Here is a 26,643-nt window from a genome sequence, read left to right as displayed (position 1 = left end):
ACCCGAATGCGTTCAAAGAACGATCGTTCACGTAATCGTTCATATTTAGGGTAAACGTGAACTAAACGTATTGTATTTCTGTTTGATGAAGTCATTGTGAACGCGTTCATTTCTGGCGTGTGTGAACGTCACTTTTTCACGTTCAACTTTCGTTCAAGAGTGAGTGTTTCAATAGAGCCTTCCAGGCGAAATCCCCGGCACTAAAACACACCCTAAACATGCCTTAATATTTAGCGGAAAACCCACCAATAAGTCCCTATCCGACACAAATTAACTAATTTTTCTCAGCCGTCACTGGAGCGCGCATCTAGCTACTGCATGATGATCATGCACGCTGACAGACAGCAGACACTGTCCCAACTCCTAACACAAACACTGAGGGAACTTGTTGTTGTTTGATTAAACATAAGGTGCCACGAAAAATAGCTTCCAATAGCTTAGTTGGTTATTATCGCTTCGAGGAGGTACGTGTCCATAATATCGCCACGAACGGCCAACAAAAGACATCTCTCTTCCACAGTGAATGAAGCGCAGTGATGCCTGATTTATTCTTCGCCGTACAATGTGTTCCGTGCTGAAAATAGCTGATATACAAGCTCACAACTCGTCGCGTCCGGACACGTTGTGAGCTTGTAGATCAGCCAACCCCAGCATGCGGAGATGCAGGCTCTGAGAACATTCAGAACTTTTGCCTTCACAATAAAAGCATGCAAAAGCCCATATAGAGAAGGAAAAATAATTCGGTGGCATTTCACATTGCAAAAGAGCAATTTTTGTAAAATGTAAAAAATATATAAAAATTAAAGCAAAAAAAGTAGTTCATTTTTCAAACGATGAACTTTAGTTCAAATTTTTTAATGATGAACTATGAACGGAACTAGTTCATTTTAAAAATGTTGAACTGTGAACTGAACTAGTTCCTAAAAAAAAAAAGAACTTTCCCAACACTCCCTACTGTACTAATATACGTTTATGAACTAGAAGTTCATAAAGTATTAAGCACGGATGCACCGATAGGGAAGATATTGGCCGATACTGATGGTTTAATATAACTACGTTGCCGATAGCCGATATACTAATATGTGTTTATACTTGTGCAAGCAGAGCGAGCAAGTATACTGCAATGGGCTGCAATCGGTGTTGGTTATAACCAGACAATTTTAAGTAGGCGATACTTATTCACAATAACCAAGCACAGTACTTGGTTATATGAGTCTCTGTTCCGAGTGGTTGGAGCTGCCACAGCCGTTAAAGACCGTGAAATACGTTACGATGCGTCCACAAAGGGGTCTGTATGTTAAGACGGAACACGGGTAGAATGGAAACTCGCTCATGTTTTAAGTCCTTACCTAATCCTCGCTGTGAATGCATTGGATTTCAACATTTTCCACCCCGTCTTTGACAGGGGAAAGAAAAAAGATACTTAATTGATACCATGCTTTGGCTGAAACCTTTGATATTACCAAGGAAAACCATAACCCTTACAGTATATTGTGTATATGTGTGTGAGTTGGAGCTTAACCCATTCTGAGCGGGAAACCCTTTTGGTGTTAGCATTATGTTATGCTTTAGCTATTGAAAAATAGCAGATCGGTGCCGCACTACGAGCTTGTAGGTCTGCTATTTTTGAAAAAAAAATCTTTGAATATATTCTTTCAGAGCAAACGTTTTTAACTCAAATCTTTGCTTCTGAGAGGTCCCTGGAACAACATATTTTCAGATGGGGGTCGGTGGCATATTACATAATAATTGTTGGGGTCCTTGACATGAAATATTGAGGACCACTGATATAGAAACATGAGGTTTTTCAGAAAAAAATATATTTTAAAAAGTCGACAGATCGACATATGGAATTAATTCTGTACTGGCCATATATGGAGCGTGTCTTGAGTGTACAGGGTTTGATTATGTCAGATCAACATATGGAATGTCAACAGGTAAGCTCCATTTGAGGGCACACGTTTGAGGTTTGAGGTCAGATGTAGAGTTGCTGGCCGGCTCCATATATGGAGATCTATAGGTGATGATCCTAGTCTTCTCCATGTATGGCTATCCAGGGTTTAATGAGGTCAGTGTTGTGATCTTCATATAATGGAAGATGGCCATACATGGTGGCGTGACGTGTCACGAGGCGTGATGTCACGAGGCCTGACCATATATGGAGGTGTGACTAACTGACGGGAGATGCAGGTTTTCATAGTAATGTTAGCGACCTTGTTTGTAACATTGTAACAATGTTAGCGACATTAAATAACAAAATAGTATAAAATCCAGTGACATTTCCACCCGATTCATCCATCTGTACAATACCATTTAGTGTCCGAATATTCAGAGCGTAAATACATCTGTGGCTTGGATTTTAGACATTGTCTACTGTGGCTCAGGAGGTAGAGCAGGTCGTCCAATGATCCATGGGTCGGCGGGTTCAAATCCCGGCTCCTACTCCTCCTGTCTACATGTCGAAGTGTCCTTGGGCAAAGACACTGAACCCCCAAATTGCTCCCGATGTGCTGGTTGGTACCTTGCATGGCTTCCGCCGCAATCGGTGTATGAATGTGGACCACTATTGTGTTGGGTGGGGATATGGGCTAAGATTAGTGCTTTTGTAAGTTAACACTTGCTATCCATCCCATGTGTATACATGAATACATCCCACTGTTTCTCAACCGTTGACTACTACTGTTAAAATGTCCTAATAATAATGAATGTCTCAACCAGACAATCCGGTGCACTTCCACCCCTTCTTGAGATTGTGGTCCACGGACTGACCTCCTGTTGAAAACCCATGATGTAGATGTTGGCCCTGGTATCACGTCTTGGCTCTGGTTGTGTTGGACGTTGGTTCTGCGGTAAATTCACAGGATGATCATTTTTAGTGCCGAGCTGTCGTTTTCCATGGTCTGGTGGAGGTGCTAATGGGGGCCCTCACAGAGTCTCGTCCCCATTCCAGAACCTGGATCATTGATGGATGGAGTAGTCTTTAGCGGGACGCGTATGGGACGTGTCACCTTTCCAAGCGTGGGCTATAAACTCCCAAAGTATTGTTAGCTTTTGCACTCAGGAGAATGGCCTTCGTAACCTCTTCCTTTTACGAGTCATGGGAGGGAGAACATTAAATGCACGAGTACATAAAAAGAGGCTCGCACACAATATGGCCTCTGTCTCCGTAGCCAAGTGGTAATGCGCTAAACGAGCTGTGTAGGAGATCCAATGATCTCTGTAATCTCACGGTAAAGGTTCTGTGGTCGTGGCTGGCCTCCAAAGTAAAGGCCAGCGCTGTCCACAGACTCCACACACCATGAACTGTAACTGTAACGATAACTATAATATTTTGTTTTCAAAATGGTTCTCCAACTCCAAGTGGATGGCATGGATGGAGTCCAATATGTTCCAGAATAACTTCCGTAGTTCAGTTTGATGAATGATAGAAACAGACAACAGTCAACCCATTGATGTCGAAATTGATGCCCCCTGAAATTTAAAAAAATGTTTTCTAAATCCTGACAGTTTTCTGAAATATTTGTATATATATATATATATATATATGTATATATATATATGTCAGTACATATTTGTATGTCAGTGATAGTCAAAAGTAGCAGATCAACAAGCTCATAGTGCGGCACGCGGTGCACTCGGTGCAGTGCTGTGAGCTTGTAGATCTGCTATTTTTCAATAGATAAAGAATAACGTTAAAGCCACAACAAAAAAAAAGTCTGAGAAACTGACTGGTGTCCACTGCAGGCTCTGCTGTGTCCACTGCAGGCTCTGCTGTGTCCACTGCAGGCTCTGCTGTGTCCACTGCAGGCTCTGCTGTGTCCACTGCAGGCTCTGCTGTGTCCACTGCAGGCTCTGCTGTGTCCACTGCAGGCTCTGCTGTGTCCACTGCAGGCTCTGCTGTGTCCACTGCAGGCTCTGCTGTGTCCACTGCAGGCTCTGCTGTGTCCACTGCAGGCCTGCTGTGTCCACTGCAGGCTCTGCTGTGTCCACTGCAGTCTCTGCAGTGTCCACTGCAGGCTCTGCTGTGTCCACTGCAGGCTCTGCTGTGTCCACTGCAGGCTCTGCTGTGTGATTTCACAAGTGTGTGATTTACTGCTCCTTGAACGCAGCGCTCGCTGAGTCGCTGACCCAGATCCCGCTGACAGTGGTGTGGTGTCCCTCTCGCTGCATGCATGCCTGCCTCCAGAGGAAGGACAGTATATCCTCCACTGCCCCAGAAGGCAGAAGAATGTGCCTGGTCACTCCCCCCTGGTCACTCCCCCTGGTCACTCCCCGTCATCTCTCTATACATGGCGATGGGGAGTGCAAAGTGTGTCAGGGTAAACTTGAAACGCTGCATGTGAAATGGACTGCAGCGTGCACTCTAGTGTAAACACTTTAAGCGCCTAGTCCTGCACTAATGGGGGGCCGGTTGGTCCCAACGTTGATATCGTTTAATGTCTGTCGCTTTCGGGTGCAAAGTTCCCTTTTTTAATTCTTATTTTTAAAACATTTAAATAAAAAATAGGGACAATAGCAGATCTACAAGCTCACAACAGGGCTGGTCGACTATTCAACTAGTCGACTAGTACATCCACTAGTTGACCTTGTTGGTACTAGTTTACATAATGGGTAGTTAAACAACTAGTAAAAGTCACTAGAAGTGAAATAAAGCTCTACAACACGTCGCATCGTTGTGCGACACTCTTGTACGATGAGGGGGGTTCTGTAATAAAGCCGAGTGATGCAGCAATGCAACATGAAGACTAATCCTATATCTCCATCTTGTTTTGTTCTCCAGGGACATAAGGGTGACCCGGGACTGTCCCCAGGCCGATCCCCCAAAGGAGATAAAGTAGGCGTACCTACCTGACCAAACATCCTCTCATACACTTATTCTACACAGTGTTATAAGACATACCTGACCAAACATCCTCTCATACACTTATTCTACACAGTGTTATTTAAGTTATACCTACCTGACCAAACATCCTCTCATACACTTATTCTACACAGTGTTATTTAAGTTATACCTACCTGACCAAACATCCTCTCATACACTTATTCTACACAGTGTTATAAGTTCTACACTCTCTAAATGAACACTGTACTTTATTATTCTACAGTGTTATAAGTTCCACACTCTCTAAATGAACACTGTGCTTTATTATTCTACACAGTGTTATAAGTTATACACTCTCTAAATGAACACTGTGCTTTATTATTCTACACAGTGTTATAAGTTCTACACTCTCTAAATGAACACTGTGCTTTATTATTCTACACAGTGTTATAAGTTCTACACTCTCTAAATGAACACTGTGCTTTATTATTCTACACAGTGTTATAAGTTATACACTCTCTAAATGAACACTGTCCTTTATTATTCTACACAGTGTTATAAGTTAAACACTCTCTAAATGAACACTGTCCTTTATTATTCTACACATAGTGTTATAAGTTAAACACTCTCTAAATGAACACTGTGCTTTATTATTCTACACATAGTGTTATAAGTTAAACACTCTCTAAATGAACACTGTCCTTTATTATTCTACACAGTGTTATAAGTTATACACTCTCTAAATGAACACTGTCCTTTATTATTCTACACGGTGTTATAAGTTAAACACTCTCTAAATGAACACTGTCCTTTATTATTCTACACAGTGTTATAAGTTAAACACTCTAAATGAACACTGTCCTTTATTATTCTACACAGTGTTATAAGTTAAACACTCTCTAAATGAACACTGTCCTTTATTATTCTACACATAGTGTTATAAGTTAAACACTCTCTAAATGAACACTGTCCTTTATTATTCTACACAGTGTTATAAGTTAAACACTCTCTAAATGAACACTGTCCTTTATTATTCTACACAGTGTTATAAGTTATACACTCTCTAAATGAACACTGTGCTTTATTATTCTACACAGTGTTATAAGTTATACACACTCTAAATGAACACTGTCCTTTATTATTCTACACGGTGTTATAAGTTAAACACTCTCTAAATGAACACTGTCCTTTATTATTCTACACAGTGTTATAAGTTAAACACTCTAAATGAACACTGTCCTTTATTATTCTACACAGTGTTATAAGTTAAACACTCTCTAAATGAACACTGTCCTTTATTATTCTACACATAGTGTTATAAGTTAAACACTCTCTAAATGAACACTGTCCTTTATTATTCTACACAGTGTTATAAGTTAAACACTCTCTAAATGAACACTGTCCTTTATTATTCTACACAGTGTTATAAGTTATACACTCTCTAAATGAACACTGTGCTTTATTATTCTACACAGTGTTATAAGTTATACACACTCTAAATGAACACTGTCCTTTATTATTCTACACAGTGTTATAAGTTAAACACTCTCTAAATGAACACTGTCCTTTATTATTCTACACAGTGTTATAAGTTATACACTCTCTAAATGAACACTGTCCTTTATTATTCTACACATAGTGTTATAAGTTAAACACTCTCTAAATGAACACTGTCCTTTATTATTCTACACAGTGTTATAAGTTAAACACTCTCTAAATGAACACTGTCCTTTATTATTCTACACATAGTGTTATAAGTTATACACTCTCTAAATGAACACTGTCCTTTATTATTCTACACATAGTGTTATAAGTTAAACACTCTCTAAATGAACACTGTCCTTTATTATTCTACACATAGTGTTATAAGTTAAACACTCTCTAAATGAACACTGTCCTTTATTATTCTACACATAGTGTTATAAGTTAAACACTCTCTAAATGAACACTGTGCTTTATTATTCTACACAGTGTTATAAGTTAAACACTCTCTAAATGAACACTGTCCTTTATTATTCTACACAGTGTTATAAGTTAAACACTCTCTAAATGAACACTGTCCTTTATTATTCTACACATAGTGTTATAAGTTATACACTCTCTAAATGAACACTGTCCTTTATTATTCTACACAGTGTTATAAGTTATACACTCTCTAAATGAACACTGTCCTTTATTATTCTACACATAGTGTTATAAGTTAAACACTCTCTAAATGAACACTGTCCTTTATTATTCTACACATAGTGTTATAAGTTAAACACTCTCTAAATGAACACTGTGCTTTATTATTCTACACAGTGTTATAAGTTAAACACTCTCTAAATGAACACTGTCCTTTATTATTCTACACATAGTGTTATAAGTTATACACTCTAAATGAACACTGTGCTTTATTATTCTACACAGTGTTATAAGTTAAACACTCTCTAAATGAACACTGTCCTTTATTATTCTACACATAGTGTTATAAGTTAAACACTCTCTAAATGAACACTGTCCTTTATTATTCTACACATAGTGTTATAAGTTAAACACTCTCTAAATGAACACTGTGCTTTATTATTCTACACAGTGTTATAAGTTAAACACTCTCTAAATGAACACTGTCCTTTATTATTCTACACAGTGTTATAAGTTATACACTCTCTAAATGAACACTGTCCTTTATTATTCTACACATAGTGTTATAAGTTAAACACTCTCTAAATGAACACTGTCCTTTATTATTCTACACATAGTGTTATAAGTTATACACTCTCTAAATGAACACTGTCCTTTATTATTCTACACATAGTGTTATAAGTTAAACACTCTCTAAATGAACACTGTCCTTTATTATTCTACACAGTGTTATAAGTTATACACTCTCTAAATGAACACTGTGCTTTATTATTCTACACATAGTGTTATAAGTTCCACACTCTCTAAATGAACACTGTGCTTTATTATTCTACACATAGTGTTATAAGTTAAACACTCTCTAAATGAACACTGTCCTTTATTATTCTACACATAGTGTTATAAGTTAAACACTCTAAATGAACACTGTCCTTTATTATTCTACACATAGTGTTATAAGTTAAACACTCTCTAAATGAACACTGTCCTTTATTATTCTACACATAGTGTTATAAGTTATACACTCTCTAAATGAACACTGTCCTTTATTATTCTACACATAGTGTTATAAGTTAAACACTCTCTAAATGAACACTGTCCTTTATTATTCTACACAGTGTTATAAGTTAAACACTCTCTAAATGAACACTGTCCTTTATTATTCTACACAGTGTTATAAGTTATACACTCTCTAAATGAACACTGTCCTTTATTATTCTACACATAGTGTTATAAGTTATACACTCTCTAAATGAACACTGTGCTTTATTATTCTACACATAGTGTTATAAGTTAAACACTCTCTAAATGAACACTGTCCTTTATTATTCTACACAGTGTTATAAGTTCTACACTCTCTAAATGAACACTGTGCTTTTCAGGGAGAGCTGGGTGCGATGGGGCCTCCTGGACTGACCGGACAAGATGGACGGAAGGTAAGAATTCTGCTGTTGTTGCAAAAAAAAAAACCCAAACAAAAACCCAATAAAAATCTAAAAGCGTAACCGGCTTGCGGCCAGCATTAACATCGCGCATTGCCAAAGGTTTTATCGCGCGTAACACTTTATTTGAAAAGCGAAATATCCATAACCGGATGTTACAATGACAACATGCTGTGTGTGGTTGTCTGGACCGGTTGTTGTTCTCTCACTCGGTGCAGAAAAAAAAAAACAGACCGCGAGTCGATCACAGCGTCTGTTGAAAACCCTTGTTTTTTTCACCTTGGAACGCCTCGCGAACCCCCAGGAGGAATAAGTTACTAATGTTGCTCTGGAGAGGGACGTCCGGAGCTCTCTGGTATGGAGCTGTTGCCCCCGCAACAAGACTACGGATAAGCGGTTGAAGATTGATTGATGTATGGGATGGTTTAGGGGGTGGGGCAGTGGTTCAGGCAGTGGCTGCTTGGTTTCATCTGCCAACCAGTGTGCATGATGTGTGTGAATGGCTGAATGCAGATGTGTGTGAATGGCTGAATGTAAAACACTTAGGATAGAGCCGCTATAGAGCACCGAAGTCCACTGACGTCAAAATCGGTAGAGGACGCTATACATCCACGGGTTCATGTACTTTTTATTTGTATTTTAACCCATTCTGACCTGAGATCAGATTCATACGAGGTTTCCACTGGACACACACTGGTCTGATTAACCCATTCTGACCTGAGATCAGATTCTAAAAAAAATCAGTCGCTCTTCGATTTTTCAAAAATAGCAGACCTACAAGCTCGTAGCGCGCCACTCGGTGGCGCGCTATGAGCTTGTAGATCTGCTATTTTTCAATAGCTAAAGCATAACATGATGCCAACACCAAAATGGGTTCCCGGTCAGAATGGGATAATCCCCATAGGTCACCCCGGCCGCTTCACTCATATGGATATGAAGAATCAACTGACTGAGAGAAAACGCTAATGTTACTGCTACTGAGTTAGTCATTTTGCTAGAAACAGACTGTATCATAATATGAGTGACTGACTGTCGCAAACGACACAGAGACACCTCCCTGACAATAAGGCAGAGACAGCTTGTTTATATTTTTAAAGACGTTTTACGCCGCGGACAAAGCCAACTGGAGTTGTGACTAATGATGACACAACGTTTTGGGGCCGATCAAATAATTTCTATGAAGAAAAACTAAACAAAAAAAAGTGTCTTTCTAATTATTTGATCGGCCCCAAAAACATTGTGTTTGTTGTCATGATTTGTCACGACTTCCAGTTGGCTTTGTCCGCGGCGGATAAACGTCTTTAAATAAATACTTTTTTGAAAAGTCTACGAGGAAAATGAACGGGGAATTCTTTTCCGGGTCTTTCGAGGGGGAGAGACTGCGATGCTCGATAAATCCCCCATTTGCCCTGTTTAACCCATTCTGACCGGGCACCCATTTTGGTGTTAGCATCATGTTATGCTTTAGCTATTGAAAAATAGCAGATCTACAAGCTCATATCGCGCCACCGAGTGGCGCGATACGAGCTTGTAGGTCTGCTATTTTTGAAAAATCGAAGAACGACTGACATTTTTTAAAATCTGATCTCAGGTCAGAATGGGTTCATCAGACCAGTGTGTGTCCCGTGGAAACCTCGTATGAATCTGATCTCAGGTCAGAATGGGTTAAGTGGTCAAAAGGCCCACAAATCAGTGGCTTTGAATGAACGACTAAATCAATGAATGCGGGGAAGGGGTGGGGGTGTGATACAGAGGATCTATAAATCAAAGCATACAGTGCATACTTTACTTCACCATCCCCCTTCACACCCCCGCCTGCTGGCAGAGTTCCCTTTTGAGGGGGGGGGGGGGGGGGGGGGGGATTCTCTCAGAAGTTGGGCTGCTTGGAGGGCTCGGCCAAACGACTCTATCTCTCTGGCTCTCCCTGGATGTTTGAGCTCTTGTTTTGGAGCTTTGGCGGCCGAACGCAGTGCAGGCGTCTGGGGCGCCGCACCTGTGTTCTCTGACTCCTCTTCAGTTGTGGTGGAAAGCCGTTACCCTGATAGTTGAGTAACAATAGCAAAACACCAACATGTGGATATGCTCTGTTAGAAAGTAAAAGGCCTGTGTTATTCCATTTAGGCCTTGAAATAAAAAAAAAGTTTTTTAAATCCTGACAGTTTTCTGAAATACCTCATGTTTCTGTATCAGTGGTGCTCAATATTTCATGTCAAGGACCCCAGAAACGATATGTAATATCAAATATGCCTCCGCCCCCCCCATCTGAAAATATGTAGTTCCAGAGACCACCCCCCAGAAGCAAAGATTTGAGTTAAAAACGTTCACTCAATAATATATATTATACTCAAAGATTTGAGGCACATTTTCGCGATCTTTCAAAAATAGCAGACCTACAAGCTCATAGCGCGGCACTCGGTGCCGCGCTATGAGCTTGTAGATCTGCTGTTTTTCAATAGCTAAAGTATACAAACATAATGATTTAAAACACCAACAGGGGGTTCCCGCCCAAAATGGCTTTTAAGAGTTTAACTTGAGTAAAAGCAAACAAAAAAAGATTTATTTTAGCTCAAGTATAAAATTGGCTTGAATGGATTTGTGTAACTCGATTTATACTTGATGACATGTACTTACTTAGTTACTTTTCACCACTGTGAAGGTTTTGAATTGCTGGCCTGTTACATCACCACCGCCAGCCGGCCCCCACATATACACAGCGGAGGCATTCGAGGAGAGGGGGGGCTTTAAACTGCGCCCTGCAACCCTTCCAAGAAGTGGCAAAATAATCCGTGGCCGGTTGATTTCATAATAATAGCTTCCTCTCAGAAGTCGGGGCGACTTCATGAATGTGGGTCAATTCGACGCTGGAGGAGATTTTAGCGGTTTGCGTTTGTTTGCTCATATCATGCTGACTGCAGTCATTTACATGCCAGTTAAGCCTTAACCCATTCTGGACCGGGAACCCCCTTTGGTGTTTTAAAGCATTATGTTATACTTTAGCTATTGAAAAATAGCAGATCTACAAGCTCATAGCCACCGAGTGGCGCGCTATATTGTAGGTCTGCTATTTTCTGCTAAAATCGTGAAAATGTTCAAATGTTTGAATATATATTTCAGAGCGAATTGTTTTAACTCTTTGCTACTGGGAGGTCCCTGGAACAACATATTTTCAGATGGGGGGGTCGGCCGCCAATTACATATATATTTTTGGGGGACCTTGACATGAAACTGTTTGAGCACCACCACTGACATATAGAAACATGAGGTTTTTTCAGAAAAGTGTCATGATTTAGAAGACATTTGTAGAATCGTCCTCAGGTCTAAATGGGTTAACCCATTCTGACCGGGCACCCATTTTGGTGTTAGCATCATGTTATGCTTTACCTATTGAAAAATAGCAGATCTACAAGCTCATATCGCGCCACCGAGTGGCGCGATACGAGCTTGTAGGTCTGCTATTTTTGAAAAATTCGAAGAACGACTGACATTTTTAGAATCTGATCTCAGGTCAGAATGGGTTCATCAGACCAGTGTGTGTCCATGTGGAAACCTGGTATGAATCTGATCTCAGGTCAGAATGGGTTAATGTGCAAATGTTATCATGACAGAAGATGATTGTTACCAGAGAGAGAGCGAGAGAGAGAGGGAGAGAGAGGGAGATGGAGAGAGAGGGAGAGAGAGGCCTTGTGCATGTCATCCCTGGCCTCGCCCCAGCCCACTCTCATAGTAATTACAGATCTCTGGTGTACCAGCACACAGGCTGTAGTGTTTCCTCATGTTCGTAGTGCGTAGTGCAATGAGTGTGTGTGTAGTAGGGCTGTGAATCTTTGTGTGTCCCACCATTCAATGAGTTTCAATTCAATGAGTGTGTGTGTAGTAGGGCTGTGAATCTTTGTGTGTCCCACCATTCAATGAGTTTCAATTCAATGAGTGTGTGTGTAGTAGGGCTGTGAATCTTTGTGTGTCCCACCATTCAATGAGTTTCAATTCAATGAGTGTGTGTGTAGTAGGGCTGTGAATCTTTGTGTGTCCCACCATTCAATGAGTTTCAATTCAATGAGTGTGTGTGTAGTAGGGCTGTGAATCTTTGTGTGTCCCACCATTCAAAGAGTTTCAATTCAATGAGTGTGTGTGTAGTAGGGCTGTGAATCTTTGTGTGTCCCACCATTCAATGAGTTTCAATTCAATGAGTGTGTGTGTAGTAGGGCTGTGAATCTTTGTGTGTCCCACCATTCAATGAGTTTCAATTCAATGAGTGTGTGTGTAGTAGGGCTGTGAATCTGTGTGTGTCCCACCATTCCATTCGATTCCGATTCTTCGGTTCACCATTCGATCCAAAAAAAAAACAAAAAAACGAAAGCATTTATTTTTCCAGATTCAAAACGATTCTCTATTGAAAATGATTCTCGGTTCAATACATAGGATTTCATCACAATCTACTCCAGCCAACTGGAGTTACTATACTATATACAGTAACTTGAAAATGACTGAAGAAATGATGTTTACTTATAGGGTGAGATTACATTTCATATCACAAACACCATGTAGTGAAAACTCCTGTAACTTGGAAATTATGAATCGATTTCTAATCGTTCATAACGGGAATCACGATTCTAATTCGAAACGATTTTGTTTTACACCCCTAGAGTGTAGTGATTCTAACCCCTTGAATCAAGCATCTTGGGAAAAAAAAAAGAAAAACAACTAAACAAAATGGAAAAGAACCCAAAACGGAGTGGAAACAATTCACGAGACATGAGTTAACGCTGTGATCACATGGAGCTGTTCCTCACACTGACACTGCCAGAGAGATAACCCATTCTGAACGGGAACCCCTTTTAGATATGTTATACTTTAGCTATTGAAAAATAGCAGATCTACAAGCTCGTAGTGCGGCACTGAGTGCCGTGCTATGAGAATGTATAGGTCTGCTATTTGTTGAAGAATTGCCTCAAATCTTTGAATATATATATTAAAACGTTTTTAACTAAAATCTTTGCGTCCGTGGAACAACATATTTTCAGATGCGAGTCGGTGGCCAAATACATATACTTTTTGGGGTTCTTGACATGAAAAACTTTGATAACCACAGACATAAAAACATGAGGGTTTTTCTGAGAACTGTCAGGATTTAGGAGACATCTGTAGAATGGTCTGACTGGGATAGACAGAAAGAGAAAGGGCGAACGAGGCCGCCAGCCGTGATGCTGTACGCTACGCTGTACGATACGCTGATTAGAGGCTGCAGCGAAGGCCAATAACAGCTCACATGCCAACACCATGTTGTCATTTGGAATTGACTGTCACACTTAATGAGGAAGTACAGTATCACATGCACGCACGCGCACACACGCGCACACAATGTATTTCTCAAATTCTACCATACTGGTACGTCACAAGTATAGTAACGCGCGCACGCACGCATGCACGCACGCATGCACGCTCGCTCGCTCGCTTGCACATTAAAGTGTGCACAATCCAACACAGTCCTTGGCGGGAACCTTTAACAGTCCATGATGCAACAACGGCACCGGGCCTGGTCACACCACGACCTGGCCAGCTTTATTACTATTACGTCACTTACACTGCCGCTGGAGCAGTTGTGTGTGCGTGTGTGTGTGTGTGTGTGGTTGTATGTGTGTGTGTGTGTGTGTGTGTGTGTGTGTGTGTGTGTAGACTCTTGGCACCGTGCCAGAGAACACCTCTCTGTGGGAAACGTGTAAAAGTTGTAATGGGAAGGTTAGAGGCAGCGGCTGAACTCTGTAAAATAAGAGGTGGTGAGTGTGTGTGTGTGTGTGTGTGTGTGTGTGTGTGTGTGTGTGTGTGTGTGTGTGTGTGTGTGTGTGTGTGTGTGTGTGTGTGTGTGTGTGTGTGTGTGTGTGTGTGTGTGTGTGTGTGTGTGTGTGTGTGTGTGTGTGTGTGTGTGTGTGTGTGTGTGTGCGTGCGCATGAGAGAGAGAGAGAGAGAGAGACTCTCTGGGGACAGGATTACCAGTTCTGGACCAACTGTGTGCTCTCTTTCCACACGTTGGAATCGGACCCAGATCTTTATTACATTTTTCCCTCTGACTCCAGAACATTAATACGTTAATATCCACCAGACACTCACTGTGTGGCTGTTTGTCCCAAGTTCAATCAGGAGAGGTCTAATTTAATTTTTTTAATTTTATTTATATATCAAAATGCCTTTCCAGGTACAGTAGATGAGACTGCAGCACTCGGAAAGAACAGTTTAAGCTCAGCACTCACTTAACCCATTCTGGATTTTTGGTGTTTTAAAGCATTATGTTATACTTTAGCTTTTGAAAAATAGCAGATCTACAAGATCATAGCGCGGCACCGAGTGCTGCGGCTATGAACTTGTAGCTCTGCTATTTTTGAAAAATCGTGAAAATGTGGCACAGATCTTTGAATATATATATTATTTTCAGAGCGAACGTTTTTAACTCAAATCTTTGCTTCTGAGGGTATACAACATATTTTCAGATGTGGGTCGGAGGCCAATTACATATATTTGTGGGGGTCCTTGACATGAAATAATGAGAACCACTGATACAGAAACATGAAAAAATACATTTAAAAAAATACTTTTTTAAATTTCGAACTGTACTTTATACTGTAAGTTTACAGCTCAGGCCTTACGATAGAGACCGCCGCTGTACTTTTCCCTCTTGGCTCTGAGTCGGGGAGTCATCCGCTGTGAGTGACGGTAATTAAAACAATCCATTCTCCACAACGACACACCGCCAACTGGATGTGTGATCCATCGCCACGGAGGGCGGGGGGGGGGGGGGGGAGGGGTTGCGTAACAGATTTATATCACTTGGACAGCAGCAGGAGCATCTGACACGTCGCTTCAAACTAAGACGTCTCTCTTTTCTGTGTTAACCCATTTAGGCCTTACGTCGATATCTAAATCGATATCTAAATCATGACAGTTTTCTGAAATACCTCATGTTTCTGTATCAGTGGTGCTCAATATTTCATGTCAAGAACCCCAAAAATGATAATGTAATATGCCACGACCCCCCCCATCTGAAAATGTTGTTCAAGGGAAAGCAAAGATTTGAGTTAAAAACGTTCTCTCTGAAAGAATATATATATATTCAAAGATTTTGCACTACATTTTCACGATTTTTCAAAAATAGCAGGACCTACAAGCTCATAGCGCGGCACTCGGTGCAGCACTATGAGCTTGTAGATCTGCTATTTTGCAATAGCTAAATTATAACATAAAGCTTAAAACACCAAAAGGGGTTCCCGCCCAGAAAGTGTTAAGAATGTTTTATGTCTTCCCGACATAAAGACATCTCTTACGACTATAAGCGTTGAGAGTAACGCATCTGCATGCCCACCACCACCCACCTGTTGAGCAGCACTGGACAAATGAAGGGACAGATTAACCTCCAAAGAGGGCCCCTCATGGGCCCACATTCTTCTGGGGGCCCCCATAGCACGCAGAATCGAAGGTTTTTTCCAGTTTTTGAGTGGTGCAACCACTCCAAGGAACAGCAATGTCCGTGTTCACGCCTTCACCTATGTGTCCATGTGACGTTAATGAGTACGAGTATGACTATTAGTACCAGTAGGGGCGCTGTTGTGCCAGAAACAGAGAGAGAGAGAGAGAGTGCTGCACTGTTGCCTGCTAATGAGAGAGAGAGGGGGGGGGGGATTGCACCACTCAGTTCACACAGGTGCGATTTTTTTTTACCTAAATGTAACACATATCAACGGGCCAATGAAGAGCCACAGGAGCCTCGAACCCAGTACCGCCTGTCCCAGTTGTTCCTGTGTGGATCTACAAGCTCACAACACGTTGCAGATTTTGTTGTAGATCTGCTATTTTCAGCGTGCAACCATGTGTACAATGACTTATACTGGATCTCTTGTCCACTATAGTCCCTTCTTAACCCATTCTGACCTGAGATCAGATTCATACGAGGTTTTCCACTGGACACACACAGGTCTGATTAACCCATTCTGACCTGAGATCAGATTCTAAAAATGTCAGTCGCTCTTCGATTTTTCTAAAATAGCAGACCTACAAGCTCGTAGCGCGCCACTCGGTGGCGCGCTACGAGCTTGTAGATCTGCTATTTTTCAATAGATAAAGCATAACATGATGCTAACACCAAAATGGGTGCCCGGTCAGAATGGGTTAACATTTTAGTCTAGTTTTTATTTGTAGACGACATTGTCAGTATATTTAGTCTCATAGTTCTAGTCATCGTAGCTTAGTGTTCATTTTAGTTTCCATTTAGATTTCGTCAGTGGAAAAAGGTTAGTCGACGAACATGTTTCGTCTTAGTTTCTAGTCGACGAAAACAACCCTGCATCCAATCCACGATCGGCGATATATGGGTTCCCGTGTGCATCGGGAAGAGGAGACGTATATATATAGTTGTCCAGAACCTCCCGGCCCAGATCAACAGTATAGGGTTGGTTCTGGTTGGTTCTGGTCGGTATAGGGACGGGAGAAGGAACTGGCATTATTATATCCTGTACGAAAACGACTAGCCCAGCTTCATGCCAAACACTTCAAACCGTTATTGGGAGGTTGTTCTTCTGTATAGAGCAACAGACTGTTCTGCTCTGTGCCCGCAACTCCTCCTGGGAACAATAACGTTGACTCTCACTCTTTCTCTCGGCTAACCACCGACGATTCGGGGCGCTTGCATGGGACACGCACGCACGCACACACACACACACACACACACACACACACACACACACAAGCACGTGCACACACTCATCAGGACTGCCGTGTGTGGTTCTGGACAGAGGGCCCAGAGTCCCAGACACACATTGTTTTGGCGTTGTGCGAGGCGGTCCGTGCTGCTCCTGGATTCTGTTATTCACCTCAAACTATCACCAGCTCCCGCAGCGTACTGTAGCTTGTCTATACATACAGTACAGTACAGTAGACACTGAGTCACTGTCAGTGGCTTGACAGAGCTATCATATGATAGCTTGTATCTCTTCTGTTTTATTTTTGTTGTATGCCCTGCCTATTTGATACTATTTGATACTATTTTATACCTGCCTATTTTATCCTTTTTCACCTATAATGCCATTATGCCAAAAAATAGTGACGCAAGGTTGAAAGTCATTAAAGCTGTATATAAATATTTTTATACATTTTACTAATTAATTCTAGCAAATTATAGTTTGTAACCAAATGGACCCTTATGGGTCTTATGTAACTCATAAGGTTACAAATGGAACCAAATAAGTTAAACTAACTAACATTGATTTTACAAAATAAATTGTGGGTCCCAGAGATAGAAATGCCATTAAATGGGGGACCGTAGAGTAGACTAATGTCTTGTCCTTGAAATTATACGGGTTGAAAATCACTGCTATAGAGCCATAAAACTCTTCTCTTATCGGGGTCCCTATGGGATATCTTTTCAAATGGGGGGGTCCGCGGGGCTAATTAATTAGTGTCAATATGGGGGTCCTTGACATGAAAACGTTTGCGTTGGAACACCGTTTATTCTTTGGACGTTAACCCATTCTGAACGGGAACCCATTTTGGTGTTAGCAACATGTTATGCTTTAGCTATTGAAAAATAGCAGACCTACAAGCTCATAGCGCGCCACCGAGTGGCGCGCTACGAGCTTGTAGGTCTGCTATTTTTTTTTAAATCGAAGAACGACTGACATTTTTAGAATCTGATCTCAGGTCAGAATGGGTTAATCAGACCAGTGTGTGTCCAGTGGAAACCTCGTATGAATCTGATCTCAGGTCAGAATGGGTTCATCAGACCAGTGTGTGTCCAGTGGAAACCTCGTATGAATCTGATCTCAGGTCAGAATGGGTTAATCAGACCAGTGTGTGTCCAGTGGAAACCTCGTATGAATCTGATCTCAGGTCAGAATGGGTTAAAAGGTTTTCCGTGCAGCGACATGGATAAACGGCGCTCCGCGAGGGAGTTATACGCTGAGCTGAGCGGGCCACCGGAACGCCGGGAACGCCATCTGGCTTCCATCTTTCCATCTGGCTGCTGGGAACGCCGCGCAGCAACATGCTGACTGGAGGGGAAAGAAAGAAACCTGGCATTTCCAAAACATTAGAAAACTTATCCCATTCTGACCTGAGATCAGATTCATACGAGGTTTCCACTGGACACACACTGGTCTGATTAACCCATTCTGACCTGAGATCAGATTCTGAAAATGTCAGTCGTTCTTCGATTTTTCAAAAATAGCAGACCTACAAGCTCGTAGCGCGCCACTCGGTGGCGCGCTATGAGCTTGTAGATCTGCTATTTTTCAATAGCTATAAAGCATAACATAATGCTTTTAAAAACACCAAAAGGGGTTCCCGCCCAGAATGTGTTAATCAATGTATTCATTTCGGGGGTTATTTTTCATTTCTAATGAGATTACGGGGCAGTCTCTCTCTTGACTGTTTTTTTTTTGTCTTTTATTGTTTCCCATTTTTCTCTTCAATTTATCGGTTGCCAGATTCCCCCTGTTGTGTTCTGTGGTTTGCTCATAGTCTCGCTGCAGACAGACAGACAACCACATGTCTCCTCCGATACACACACACAGGGTACTGCCACACTATCAAAAGAGCCTGTTTTCGGAGCAGAAGCTTTTTTTTTTTGAGGTGAAGCTCATTCTATCTCAATGGGATAGTTCCAATGTTTGGAACTATAGCCCATACTAGGCACCCGCTTTGCGTGTTGCCACTCTCTTACTATTCCACTCGGCCCAAACCCTATAGCTGCTGCTAAACCCCCCCGCTTTAGTACATACTTATACTATACAAGTACAGTATACTACCTAGCAACATGCTACTACGCATGCTACAGTACATGCTAGTAAGCCTCCTAGTAAGCAGAGGTTGTACCGCTGCTGGTAGCCTGGTACGCATCCCACTGGTACGCATCCCACTGGTACGCATCCCACTGGTACGCATCCCACTGGTACGCATCCCACTGGTACGCATCCCACTGGTACGCATCCCACTGGTACGCATCCCACTGGTACGCATCCCACTGGTACGCATCCCACTGAAGCTTTTTTTTTCCGACAGCTTCAAAACCGGGTGTATAGACGGCTGGTGGATGGAAAAAAAGCTCCACTTCCGCTGGACGACTTGCACGACGGCCAGATTCCCGGAAGCGCTCTCTCTCTCCTCCCGCGTCAATCGTCCGCGGAGGTGGAGCTTAATTCCCATCCACCAGCTGTCTAAAAACCAGCTGCGCACACACCACGCCGCACAGCTTATTCTGTCCGCAGCGCAAAACCGTTTTGCGCTTAGGTGTGGAAACGGGGACAGAGTCACCAGACGCTTCTGGTCACCTGACAGCCAGGAGATGATTGGCTGGGAGAGCACGATGTGTGACGCACTGCGTTCAGCACGGCCTGCAGCTTCATACTGTACGTTGGACTGGAGCTGCAGCTGTCCATTATTATATCGCTTTACGTTTACGTTCTTTTGAGGCGCGCTATAGCCCCTATGCACAGCTTTGTGTGTACGTGTCTGTCTGTTCTGTCTGTCTGTGTCTGAACACGGAATGTGCTCACCTGATTGGCAGCGTGAATGGGGTGCATACTTAATTTAGACTAGTCATTGGTTAGACATTGGTTAGGTTTAGGTGTGCTGCCCCGTGGGAGGTTATAGGTTTAGGGTGAGGGTTTGAGATAGGTTGTAGTTGTAGGACTAATGACTGGTCTAACCAATGACTAGTCTAAACCAAAAACTGTCTAAACTAAAGTACTGGCACCCGAGTGAATGTATGATGATGTTTGATGCCCTGGCTGGCAGAAGCCTTGATGGCACCGCGTGGCGTCCTCTGCTCTGCTCTGCTCCACTGCTGAGGGGATCAACTTCTCTGGGTTTTCTTCCCAGAGACTTTGACTTCACTCTCGGGCCTGGGGGGAGCATTTATACTGGCCCCGGGCCTGGGGGGAGCATTTATACTGGCCCCGGGCCCGTCTTCACTCTCAGGCCTGGGGGGAGCATTTATACTGGCCCCGGGCCCGTCTTCAATAACCCATTAAGAGCTGAGACCCATTCTCTCCACAAAATGCCCTCTAAATCTAAATCAGTAGTTCTTGAGAACTGTTTTATTCTGCCAAGGACGCCCACAGTGACATGTCTTTGGCCGCGGCCCAGCCCAAGATGTTTTGTGCCAGGCGACCCCCAGAAGAGTACCGTATTCTAAGTGACGCGGCATGAGCTTTGTGTTTCTGCCAATGTTCTAAATCCTAAGAGTTTTCAGAAGGAAAAGGAAAAAGTGTATGTTGTTTTGGCATTAACCCATTCTGACCTGAGAGCAGATTCTAAAAATGTCTTCTACATCCTGACAGTTTTCATTCTGACCTGAGATCAGATTAAAAAAATGACTTCTATGTCAGTCGCTCTTTGATTTTTCAAAAATAGCAGATCTACAAGCTATGAGCTTGTAGATCTGCTATTTTTCAATAGCTAAAGCATAACATGATGCCCAAAATGGGTTAAGAGCCGTAGAAATATGAATAATCTAACTGTATTGCTCCTCTATTAACATAAATATGAATAATCTAACTGTACTGCTCCTCTATTAACATAAATATGAATAATCTAACTGTACTGCTCCTCTATTAACATAAATATGAATAATCTAACTGTACTGCTCCTCTATTAACATAAATATGAATAATCTAACTGTACTGCTCCTCTATTAACATGCATATGAATAATCTAACTGTATTCCTCCTCCATTAACATAAATATGAATAATCTAACTGTATTGCTCCTCCATTAACATAAATATGAATAATCTAACTGTATTCCTCCTCTATATTAACATAATTATGAATAATCTAACTGTATTCCTCCTCTATATTAACATAATTATGAATAATCTAACTGTATTGCTCCTCTATATTAACATAATTATGAATAATCTAACTGTATTGCTCCTCTATATTAACATAAATATGAATAATCTAACTGTATTGCTCCTCTATATTAACATAATTATGAATAATCTAACTGTATTGCTCCTCTATATTAACATAAATATGAATAATCTAACTGTATTGCTCCTCTATATTAACATAATTATGAATAATCTAACTGTATTCCTCCTCTATATTAACATAATTATGAATAATCTAACTGTATTGCTCCTCTATATTAACATAATTATGAATAATCTAACTGTATTGCTCCTCTATATTAACATAATTATGAATAATCTAACTGTATTCCTCCTCTATATTAACATAATTATGAATAATCTAACTGTATTGCTCCTCTATATTAACATAATTATGAATAATCTAACTGTATTCCTCCTCTATATTAACATAATTATGAATAATCTAACTGTATTCCTCCTCTATATTAACATAATTATGAATAATCTAACTGTATTCCTCCTCTATATTAACATAATTATGAATAATCTAACTGTATTGCTGCTCTATATTAACATAATGATGAATAATCTAACTGTATTGCTCCTCTATATTAACATAAATATGAATAATCTAACTGTATTGCTCCTCTATATTAACATAATTATGAATAATCTAACTGTATTGCTCCTCTATATTAACATAAATATGAATAATCTAACTGTATTGCTCCTCTATATTAACATAATTATGAATAATCTAACTGTATTGCTCCTCTATATTAACATAATTATGAATAATCTAACTGTATTGCTCCTCTATATTAACATAAATATGAATAATCTAACTGTATTGCTCCTCTATATTAACATAAATATGAATAATCTAACTGTATTCCTCCTCTATATTAACATAATTATGAATAATCTAACTGTATTGCTCCTCTATATTAACATAATTATGAATAATCTAACTGTATTGCTCCTCTATATTAACATAATTATGAATAATCTAACTGTATTGCTCCTCTATATTAACATAATTATGAATAATCTAACTGTATTGCTCCTCTATATTAACATAATTATGAATAATCTAACTGTATTGCTCCTCTATATTAACATAATTATGAATAATCTAACTGTATTGCTCCTCTATATCAACATAATTATGAATAATCTAACTGTATTGCTCCTCTATATCAACATAATTATGAATAATCTAACTGTATTGCTCCTCTATTAACATAAATATGAATAATCTAACTGTATTGCTCCTCTATATTAACATAATTATGAATAATCTAACTGTATTGCTCCTCTATATTAACATAATTATGAATAATCTAACTGTATTGCTCCTCTATATTAACATAATTATGAATAATCTAACTGTATTGCTCCTCTATATTAACATAAATATGAATAATCTAACTGTATTGCTCCTCTATATTAACATAATTATGAATAATCTAACTGTATTGCTCCTCTATATTAACATAATTATGAATAATCTAACTGTATTGCTCCTCTATATTAACATAAATATGAATAATCTAACTGTATTGCTCCTCTATATTAACATAATTATGAATAATCTAACTGTATTGCTCCTCTATATTAACATAAATATGAATAATCTAACTGTATTGCTCCTCTATATTAACATAATTATGAATAATCTAACTGTATTGCTCCTCTATATTAACATAATTATGAATAATCTAACTGTATTCCTCCTCTATATTAACATAATTATGAATAATCTAACTGTATTGATCCTCTATATTAACATAATTATGAATAATCTAACTGTATTGCTCCTCTATATTAACATAATTATGAATAATCTAACTGTATTGCTCCTCTATATTAACATAAATATGAATAATCTAACTGTATTCCTCCTCTATATTAACATAATTATGAATAATCTAACTGTATTGCTCCTCTATATTAACATAATTATGAATAATCTAACTGTATTGCTCCTCTATATTAACATAAATATGAATAATCTAACTGTATTCCTCCTCTATATTAACATAATTATGAATAATCTAACTGTATTGCTCCTCTATATTAACATAATTATGAATAATCTAACTGTATTGCTCCTCTATATTAACATAATTATGAATAATCTAACTGTATTGCTCCTCTATATTAACATAAATATGAATAATCTAACTGTATTCCTCCTCTATATTAACATAATTATGAATAATCTAACTGTATTCCTCCTCTATATTAACATAATTATGAATAATCTAACTGTATTGCTCCTCTATATTAACATAATTATGAATAATCTAACTGTATTGCTCCTCTATATTAACATAAATATGAATAATCTAACTGTATTGCTCCTCTATATTAACATAATTATGAATAATCTAACTGTATTGCTCCTCTATATTAACATAAATATGAATAATCTAACTGTATTCCTCCTCTATATTAACATAATTATGAATAATCTAACTGTATTCCTCCTCTATATTAACAGGGAATTAAAGGCTATCCGGGTCCCTCCGGCCTTCCAGGAGATCCTGTGAGTACATTTACTACTATCTCTACTACCATATATCATATCCTCTCTACTAACATATCTTCTACAATCTGTACAGTATATATACTGTCTACTGTACTATCTCTACCATTATATCTATCCTCTCTACTGTCTCTGCAATAGACAGATGTGTGGTTTATAAACATTTAGACTGAAACGCACAGCAGGTGTTGGTTTCATGCCATCAATTCCCAACGGTGTGCGCACGCTTTTCCGACACACCGAAGATCCGAAGCGGGGGGACATGCGATGCCATGCGAAAAAGCGATGGTCCGACATGTGCTGCTCCCGTGCTTGCGGTTAGGGTTAGGTTAGGATTGAGGTTTCGGATCAATAGTATGTCGGAACTAAAGCCTGCACCCTTCCCAACGATGGCGGCGATCCCAACGATGGAATTCCCGATGGCGGCGAGCAGCACGGTTGACATCCTACTATGAACGCGCCACGTCTCTGCGTGTCTGCGTGCGTGTGTGTGTGTGTGTGTGTGTGTGTGTGTCTGTGTGTGTACGGTTGTAATGCACGTATAACTCGAGAACCGTTCGCCCCACCGACTTCATATTCGGCACACGCCTTACACACACCCCCCACAGGGAGTGCAGTGCCCGGACTCGAGTCGGTCGGTCGGACCCACGGTTCTCCAGAACCACCACTGACAATCAGTCAGTTTGCCCTCTTCAGAGAGAGAGAGAGAGAGAGAGAGAGATGAGGGAGGTGGAGGAGGAAATGCAGGAAACAGAAAAGAGTGTATAGGAAAGGCAAACATGCAGTAATCCTGGTCTCTACACTGCCTCCCCCTGGCCAGCCGGGGCGCCTGATGGAGGGGAAAGGAACTGGTTGGAATAACGTGTTCCTTCCACGCGCTACGACATCCAACCAGGGAAACTCCCCCCTGTCAGGTGTAAAGGAGCAACTTGGACACTCAGGCATGAAGGAAGCATGAGTTCAAGTCCGTTGCTCTCCCCTTGTCCCCCATATATGGGGACTAGGTTGGTCTCCCCTTGTCCCCCATATATGGGGACTAGGTTGGTGGAGGGTGTGTAGAGCCCAGGATCACATTAGATATTGACACAGGGGTGAAAAATGGGTTACAAAATCGTGGGATAAAAAAATATATATAAAAAAAAGGAAAGGCAATGGAGATTGGGAGCAAAAGCCTGAATTATGTGTAGTTTCGCCTCTGCGTCTCGCACCTGCCGAAGGCTTGTAGATCGGCTATTTCTGTCCGCGTTGTGATCTTGAGCATGTTTATTCTTGGAGTGTGCGACACCGGTGTGCAACGAAGCATAAATCCTGCGCCAGCGATGTAACGGGGTGAAGATAGCGGAGGAGAACAACAGGAAGGAGGGGGGCGGAGCCGGGACGTTTTAGCATGTGAACGTTAACTTGGGGGGAATCTTTGGCGGGAAGAGAGAGAGGTCTCTTTTGGCAGAGTCTCAACTGGGCCAAACGGTCTAGACACCCTATAGGTCAGTCCTCTAGACTCCAGTACAAACACTGCACGCTATTAAGAATGTGCTGTGTCACTGTGTGTGTGTGTGTGTGTGTGGCAACGTTACAATCTTTACTGCAGATATGTAGAAGTCCCTGTTTTGGGCGTGATATTATACTCTAGGCAACAGCGGAAATAGCCTGCAGATCTGCAAAGGCATTATGCATGACGCCTTGTGAGCTTATAGATCTGTTTTGCGTGAGTATATATCATTGTGCTAAAGTGGTTATTTCAAAGCCTTGTATCTCTAAAGCTCCGAGTGCTGAGCTGTCGCACATCCCGACCGATCGTAAATCATTCGTCACTTTGGACGGGTGGCACAGGTTAGGTGTGCTTATGCTGCCACCTAGCGGGCAATAATGGAGTTAAAGAGCTGGAGAGATGGGGATAGGCCTTCTACTGAACAAACCCTCTACATCAATGATTACTGTCAGAATATATAGAGCTATTTAACACTTTTGAACCAGCAATTTGAACAAAATATATATATATAATTAAGCAATGTTACGCAAGAGCGGGTGGTTTAACCCTTAAAACTAATATAATCGTGGAAAAATAATAATTTTTCAATGACAGATGCAGTCACTGTATACGACCACAAATGTCCCAAGAAACTAGCTAGCCAGTCTGCTGCGCTCTGGGAGAAAAGCATGGCTGAATTCTTTGTTTTGATTAGGCGTTGAAATAATGTGGTTTTAAGCACGGCTAGAAAAGGTGTTCAACCAATCGGATTGCTTCCTCAAAACGACCTGTTGTATAATTAAGCAATATTACACGAGATGGTGTGGGTTAACGTGATTATTGCCACGACAGTGATGCGGTCAGGAAGGAGACGAAGTCGAGTTCCGCAAGCATCACTGCAAGCATCACCCTAAAAACTAAGAAAATAGCTGAAAACATATATTTTTTTAATGACAGATGTAGTCACTATGACCACAAATGTCCCAAGAAACTAGCTAGCCTAGCCACCGAGTTTGCTAGCGCTCTGGGAGAACAGAGCAGCTGAATCTTTTGTTTTGATTAGGTGTGGAGTGGTGCTCGTTTGAACCACGGCTAGAAGGCTGTTTCAACCAATCAGATTGCTTCCTCGAAACGACCTGTGGTATAATGAGGTGTATCACACACTGCATCGTTAATACACAGCTCGCCACTGTGGCCATTATTAGCTACTATCCTAGTCTGTTCTGCTGGTTTCCTGCCACCCCTGACCTCTGACCCCTGACACGCATTCTCATCTGGTGACATTTGGGGTTTCCCCCCAAACAGGAAGCTGAGAAACACAGAGGCATATAAACACACCACGGCCGCCACAGACATGCAACCACTGTGGTCGGCTTTCGATAT

The 26,643-nt window shown here is 40.7% G+C and overlaps 1 protein-coding gene across 3 annotated transcripts in view; it reads left to right on the top strand.

Annotated features, from left to right (window-relative positions):
* The window catches only part of LOC308310289 (uncharacterized protein), a 151,196-nt gene that overhangs the window by 29,523 nt on the left and 95,030 nt on the right, over positions 1–26,643 (top strand). For all 3 annotated transcript variants that reach the window (XM_080756569.1, XM_080756568.1, XM_080756570.1), the window contains exons 6-8: positions 4,781–4,834; positions 8,326–8,379; positions 23,748–23,792. In XM_080756569.1, coding sequence (XP_080612695.1) covers positions 4,781–4,834; positions 8,326–8,379; positions 23,748–23,792 — 153 coding nt within the window. The remainder of the gene's footprint in view (positions 1–4,780; positions 4,835–8,325; positions 8,380–23,747; positions 23,793–26,643) is intronic.

This window comes from Protomyctophum bolini, assembly GCF_963924005.1.
Source record: "Protomyctophum bolini genome assembly, chromosome: 22".
Lineage (NCBI taxonomy): Eukaryota > Metazoa > Chordata > Actinopteri > Myctophiformes > Myctophidae > Protomyctophum > Protomyctophum bolini.
The sequence above is the reverse complement of the archived record's forward strand: the minus strand, read 5'-3'. Positions and strand labels throughout refer to the sequence as shown.